We start from the raw sequence: 6594 nt of genomic DNA on the forward strand, positions 1-6594 counted from the left end.
TAGTTGGCTGTCTTCTGGGGATCTCTTCTCTTGCATTCATTTGGTTTCATAAGCACTGCATAGGAGGATTAATGAGTATTGATAATGCCTGTGTGAGATTTGAAGTCACAGTTGTGTTCATCTTGTAGCTTCTCGCCAAATTAGTGTCTGTGCCCTTTTTAGTAATTGCTCCTTCATTTTACCTGCCTTTCTCTATACTTTCTGTCACTGTGCTACCTTCTTCTTAAAGTATTCACATTAGACTAACACAAAGTACGTAGCTGGAGGCACGCCATAGTTTTACTCAGCACAAAAAAAAAGTCCTTTCTGTATAGTTCTTGATATGTTACCTGATGATGCAGATATTCTGGTAAACTTCTTGGCTACTACTGTTAGTCAGTTTTTCTGGTTTTCTTGTTTGTATTGGGGTGGGGGTTTTGTTTTTTGGGTGTTTTTTTTTTTTTAGTGATTCTTTAAAATGATTCCAAGATACTTCAGGTCTATTTTTAGATCTAATTGCCAGCTTTCCTTTGTATATTCTATAGCCATGGTCTAGATTATTTTTGCCAGGATGCATTATTTACAATTTATCTGTGGTGAAGTTTGTCTGCTATCAGTTTATTCAGTTTTGTGAGTTTGAAGAAGTTTTCTTGTCATTAGTGCTGCATCTGACTGAGCAAAGGAGTCTGTTATCATCAGACACTGATTGTTCCTTCTCCAGTTCATAAATAAACAAGTAAAATGAAACCAGATCAGTAATGGCACCCAGGTCCTCACTGATACATCTTTAAGTCACTTTGAATGCTAGAAGCATCTTCCTTTATACGTGATTTGTAGAGAGAGTGAATATATGCCATTTTGGAAGAAAGGTAGATTTCTCCTGGAATGGTACAAGAAGTAGAATGAGAGCTCTATTTTTATCTGCTAGTATTTAATTTGGTGTCCTTTTTCTTCCACTGTCATTGCAGCTCCAGCAACAAGATCTTCACGTTGATGCATTCGTATTTTAGAGGGGAAAAAAAAATAGAATTTCAGCTGCATTGTAATCAAATTGTGAAGTTAATAATATATATATCATAACAGTGTAGAACTGTTTCTTAAAAGAGCCAAAGGCATTTAACTTTATTTAACCCACTGAAGAAACACATGGAGTCCATTTATAGGCTATATGCAGTGTTTGTGTTTTTATCTTTAATGTATATAAGACATATGAAATCTGCAGCCTTTTCCTCTTGCAGACTGAGGCGACGACGTGATTATGAAGATAGTAAAAACCAGAGGTACACAGAAAACAAAGAGAAAAGCAAAGAGGACAAAGAAATACAGAACAGAACAACAGAAAAAGAAAGCTCTGTCAAGGAGGGGAAATTGCATCTATTTACACCTCAGAAGAGCAAAGTAGCAAGGGGAATAGTGGAAACTGGAAAAGAACGGTCTCCCAGGCAATCAACAGAGAAGTGGAAGCGACAAGAAGACAGAGAGTTAAAAGAAAAACGTTGTTTTATCTGTGGAAGAGAAGGTCACATTAAAAAGGAATGCCCGCAGTATAAGGTAGCTGCAGGTATGAAACTGATCAAGCTGAGTAGTTTAAGCAGAAGTTATGGTTACAAAGTTCATTAACAGCTAAATATTTTTCCTTTGAATGGCATTCACATACATGCCAACTTTTTAAAAATAGAGTCAGACATGATCAGTTTCCCCTTTACTTTCACCTATCTTTCAAAACTGTTGTGTCCTGAGAACTGAGATGGTTTCTCTTAGCAGGCCAGGAGGTAACAGTAGAAAGTGGAGAGTGCCTACTGTGTTGAAATTGCTTCTGTTGTCTTCACTGCTAAAGTTGGCTAACGTTTCAATATACAGCTTCTATTTCAGCACCTGGTAATAGCAGTAAAGGCTTATAGCTCCTTCCCATCGTGTAAAATAGACCTCTTTCATAAGGACCTCAAGATCACTGAAAATAAATTGCTCAGATAAAATATTTTGAATGGGAAGAAATAAAGAATGTCCTTCCTAACTCAGTAATATGGTTGATAAAATAATCTGCCTTATTTTTCTTAGAGTTATTTTGCAACTTTGAGTTAAATAAAATTAAAAAAAAAACACGTGAAACTACAGTAATTGCCTGAAGATAGAACTTGACTGACAGACTTGAAAACAGTGAACTGCTAAGCAGTATCTAAGTCATCCTTCACATTAAACAGGTCTCTAGTCATCTTTATTGTAGGAAAATCACTCTAATAAAAATGCAACTTCTTGGCATGGTGCATGGTACTTTCAGCTAGCTTACAAACGAACACAGTGTTACAGTTTCCCCCTAAGTCTAGAAGCATTTATATACACACTACAGAAAAAAGCTGTACAGTTTGCTCATTACTTGACATCTCAAAATAAAGTACAGGAATCCTTTGCATACACAGTTTCAAATAACCTCTACTAGAAAAATGTTCTTTCTGGCTCAGATAAGGAAACTCTTTTAGCCAGATGTTTTTGATAGAAAAAGGCATAAAGTTGCTCTACCAGAATACTGGAAGCAGTAAGAAAATGGTTGCAAATGTGCTCAGAATTTTAAGGATATTTGTAAGTGTTCTTAATTGATTACTAATAGAATTGGGTGGATGAAAAAGATGTTCATAAAGTGAAGCCACATTTTATTAGGCTTTTGAGAGTTTGAAGATGCATGTCAAGTCTAAACTTAACTTTTGAATTTATCTTTGAGCATTTTTTGCTAAGATTATGTTTGCCATCATACTGAGTTTGCTGAGTTGAAAAGGAATATACTTGACTGTTTCGTGGTTGCTGAGGGGAATTATGGGTATTTTGGGAATTAATATATTTGTAGAGAAGGAGAATTGATCTAGGGTGGACTTTTTTGCTTGTCTGGTGCCTGAAGTGTTCTCTATAGTTCTCTGGGCCCAAGAGGTTTTGTGACTTACTGTGCTATACACAAGCACTTTGTGGGGCTTTGGTCAATTCACTTAACCCAATATCATCATTCATTTTCTGAAGGTTCCAGTCTCCTTGTGTAGGTTTGGGAATCGGGGTTTCTAGCTTAAATGCTTAACTATGGATGCATCTCATTTCATAGTGCCCATTTTTCTATATGATATAAAGGCGGAAAACAGAAATGTCTTAAGTTCTCTGTGCTATGAAGATAGAATGCAAGTACCTTTGTAGTTTTGTACCTGAAATGAAAAGTAGTTTCAAAATAGTAAGTCTTTGCTATATTACAACTTTTTCAGGAGGTTCAAAACCAGAAATGTTGTGTGGATCCCCTTTACCTCCAACTGCCAAACATGCTGGTCGATTAAATCAGGTAAATGTTAAGTGCTCTTCTTCCTGGATCTCTGTAAATATTCTGAAACCCTTGTAAAGGAACTTAAAGCTATTCTTACTTAAGCTTTCAAGGAGAACATGTGTAATATGTAATTCAGTTTTGTAGGTTCATCAGTATATATGTGTTGTTTATAGGGAATGGTTACACATGAAGAAAAAAAGAAACAAAAAGGAAAAGTACTTTTGAGTCCCCAGACAGGTTTGTATCTCTTTCTTTCAGTTCAGAAATTCAGTGTGAAAGCATGCGTTTTCACCTTACTTTCTCAGTCTGTATGGAAACTCTGCCTAGCTTGCTGAACGCAGCAGCAGTCTGAACAGGTTGCCAGATAATTCTGAAACCACCTTTTCTTTGTTTTTTTTTTTTTTTAAGCTGGAAAAGCCCATTTTTTTGTTCGTGTTTTGGGAACAAAACTTATAAGGCATGTCAATTCTGTCAGCCATTTGTTCTTTATTTAACTCTGATAGATTTATTTTGCAGAAGGATCTGGTGTTTTATCAATCTCTCTTCTCTCCCTCTGTTTTGGCATACATGGGGTTCTGTGTTTCTCTTCAGGAGCAACATGTGGAGCACTTTCTTGTGAGGCTTCCTCAGAATAATCATCTAGAATTCCACATGATCAGCTAACTTAAGAGAGACTATGAAAGCACATCTTTTGATCTGTCAAAATGCGAGAAAGTTAAAATTACACTTACAAGTAGCAGACAGACGATGACATAAAGGCCTTTGTATACGCTCTCTGGATCAGAGACATTTTGTGCACTGTGTTAGATGCATGGTTGCCACTGCAGCTTCCTTACAGAAATTTCACACATTTAACTTGTTAACTGTCACAATGAAGATTTTTCAAGTAACTGTTTTTTTCTTTTTAATTACTTTGAGTTTTGTGTGCAAGTGCAAACCATTCAGCAGCTTGGGTTTTTCCATGGAATACATAGATCTCTTCTGGGGCATCTGAAGGGAGATTTGAGAAGTCTTTGCAAACTGCTATTGAATATCTCTGTAGGTTTTCAGTTTTATGTGGGGTGTGGAAAAAAGTCATTCTTTGAAGCTGAGTTTGGGAAATTAAAAAAAAAAAAAAAGCAGTTTGTCCTCAGGCATTTATTTGGAAAAAAAGTAATCTTTTCTGTATTATAGTATTTCCTACTGTCCTCTAGCAGCTGATATTATAAAGTTGATCTTGTGTGCTTTCGTTGCAGTTCAACTTAACAGTAATTTCTTCTTGTTTTACTTTTGTTTGTTTGTTTCTGTCTATGGTGGTGGTAGTGGTGGTTATTGGGTTGGGATTTCTTTGTGTTTTGTTTTGATTTGAAACCTTTAAGCTTTTAAAGTGTGATGCTTTTTTTCCCCCCCTGATCTCAGGCAGCCTTTCCAATAGATATATGACTCAGGGAAAAGCCTCACAGAAGAGGACCCAGCAAGAATCATGAGGGATATGAAGCACTGTTAAATTGCAATACAGTTGCAATTTACTTCATTCTTATACTTAAAAACTTACTTTGGCTAAAGCATCTGGATTCACAGGACAGCAGCATAAATAATCTTCAACTTAAAACACCCATGTTTCTTTAACCTTACTTTAGATGGCTAGTAAAGGATTTTAATATAGTGTCATACCATAGATCCCTTACTCCTAAATAGATTGTCTGAGCATTTTAATAGAAAGCCATGATGTTTTGTATTTGTTTACTAGGTAAATCATATAGATAAATGCAGGTACTGAAAATGGACCAAGGTTTTGTCATTCAGCCTGAGCATTTTAAAATGCACTAAAATTGTTGCAGGCCAAATAAATGTATTTTCTTCAAAATATGATTTTTTTGAAGGAGCAAATATTATTTATATATGTTGATTGTTAATGAATATTTGTGTAAAAGTGTTTGAAATGCTTGTAGACTGTGCTTACAAACAGGTTTTTGTGGTGTTTTTATTTTCCCCGTGTAGAGGACTGAAAACACAGTCATTAGTAAACATATGTTAAAGCTGTCTCTGCAGTAAAGCAGTACCAGTGAGATTTTTAGTTTTTTGCCCCTTCTTTGATTTTATGAAATTTAATTTGCTGCTGTGCTTGTGTACAAGGAAGGAGAAGAGAGGAAAAAAAAAAGAAAAAAAAAAAAAAAAAGAAAAAGAGACAACTAAGAAACAGGTCAGTCCTGTTTGATGCTGCTAAGAATCTTTTTCATTATCTTGGGGATACAGACATAACTGCTTTATGGAATAGAGAAATGATATATGGCATCTGGGGAAAACACATGTGCATTTTCATAAAATGTGAATGGGATCCTTGGACCAGCCAAGAATTTAAGTAGGTTTATCAACTTGAGCTTTACTTGAAGTCCTTCCAGAGCTGGTAGTGTACTCTGTCTTGTTCAGGAAATAATTACATGGTAAAATTGAAACCACTGTTATTTATGACTTTGAAATAAATAAATAAAATCAAAATCCAGAATTATGTTTCTGTATTTCTTCTTAAGTTGTAGCTTTCAGTATTCCTGACTTAAATGTGGAATGAATCATTAATTTATTGGAATGATCTGTTTTATAAAATGCTGTGCTTTTTTTTTTTTTCCTTCACCTGTTTTTCGCTAAATGTGAAGGTTAGAATTTCCAAGGTGACCTTAGGAAGCTAACTCCTATTTTTTTTTTCTTCATCAACATGAAGCCAGCTATCTTTATATTTCTAGGTGTTTTATCTTTCTCCCAAAAGATGTTGTTTTTCTTTACCTATTTCCAATCTTAGCCAGCTTCACAAATGGAAAACCATTCCAATTTTGTTCTCTATAGCATGTTATTCATATAATTTTAAGCATTTTCTTTCCCTGAGATTTTCTTCTATACTTCCACATTCATACCCACAAAATTCACATGCAGGACATTTGTATGCCTCATATATATTTTATTTAGCCTTCTGTTCTGTTGATGAGAACAAAATGTATACACCTCTAAGAGACTACAGCATAATGTTATAGATAGAAGATATTTTTAAAACTAAATAAATCACATTTATGCTACTCAGCACCTTCGCATTGAGATATTTTTTAGTTTTATAGTGAAGCTTTCAAGTGTGAGATTTCTAAAGTCAGTTCTAAATCCTACAGATTACACTTCCAACCTCCAACTCACTCTGAAAATACCTCTTACTTCTGTGGAAACTACAGCAAAGAGTACATTAGCACTGTTTGATAGAGAAATTCTCAGCTACAAAACACTCTTGTCAAAAGTCACTGTCATTAGCTGTGCATTTTCATTGGCAAGTAGGGTTTTGTTGCCGCGCTCATAAAGAT

General features: G+C 35.1%; 1 protein-coding gene across 5 annotated transcripts in view; it reads left to right on the plus strand.

Annotated features, from left to right (window-relative positions):
- Window positions 1–5759, plus strand: part of TUT7 (terminal uridylyl transferase 7) — a 32597-nt gene extending 26838 nt beyond the window's left edge. For 2 of the 5 annotated variants that reach the window (XM_052700711.1, XM_052700712.1), the window contains exons 26-29: window positions 1218–1540; window positions 3219–3292; window positions 3448–3511; window positions 4673–5759. In XM_052700711.1, the coding sequence (XP_052556671.1) occupies window positions 1218–1540; window positions 3219–3292; window positions 3448–3511; window positions 4673–4740 (529 nt within the window). In that variant the 3' untranslated portion in view covers window positions 4741–5759. Of the gene's footprint in view, window positions 1–1201; window positions 1541–3218; window positions 3293–3447; window positions 3512–3865 lie in introns of those variants that run through there. The other 3 variants (XM_052700713.1, XM_052700714.1, XM_052700715.1) reach the window with 3 other exon arrangements.
- The last annotated feature ends 835 nt before the right edge of the window (window positions 5760–6594 follow it).

Source organism: Tympanuchus pallidicinctus, unplaced genomic scaffold (genome assembly GCF_026119805.1).
Source record: "Tympanuchus pallidicinctus isolate F22 unplaced genomic scaffold, pur_lepc_1.0 scaffold4, whole genome shotgun sequence".
NCBI lineage: Eukaryota > Metazoa > Chordata > Aves > Galliformes > Phasianidae > Tympanuchus > Tympanuchus pallidicinctus.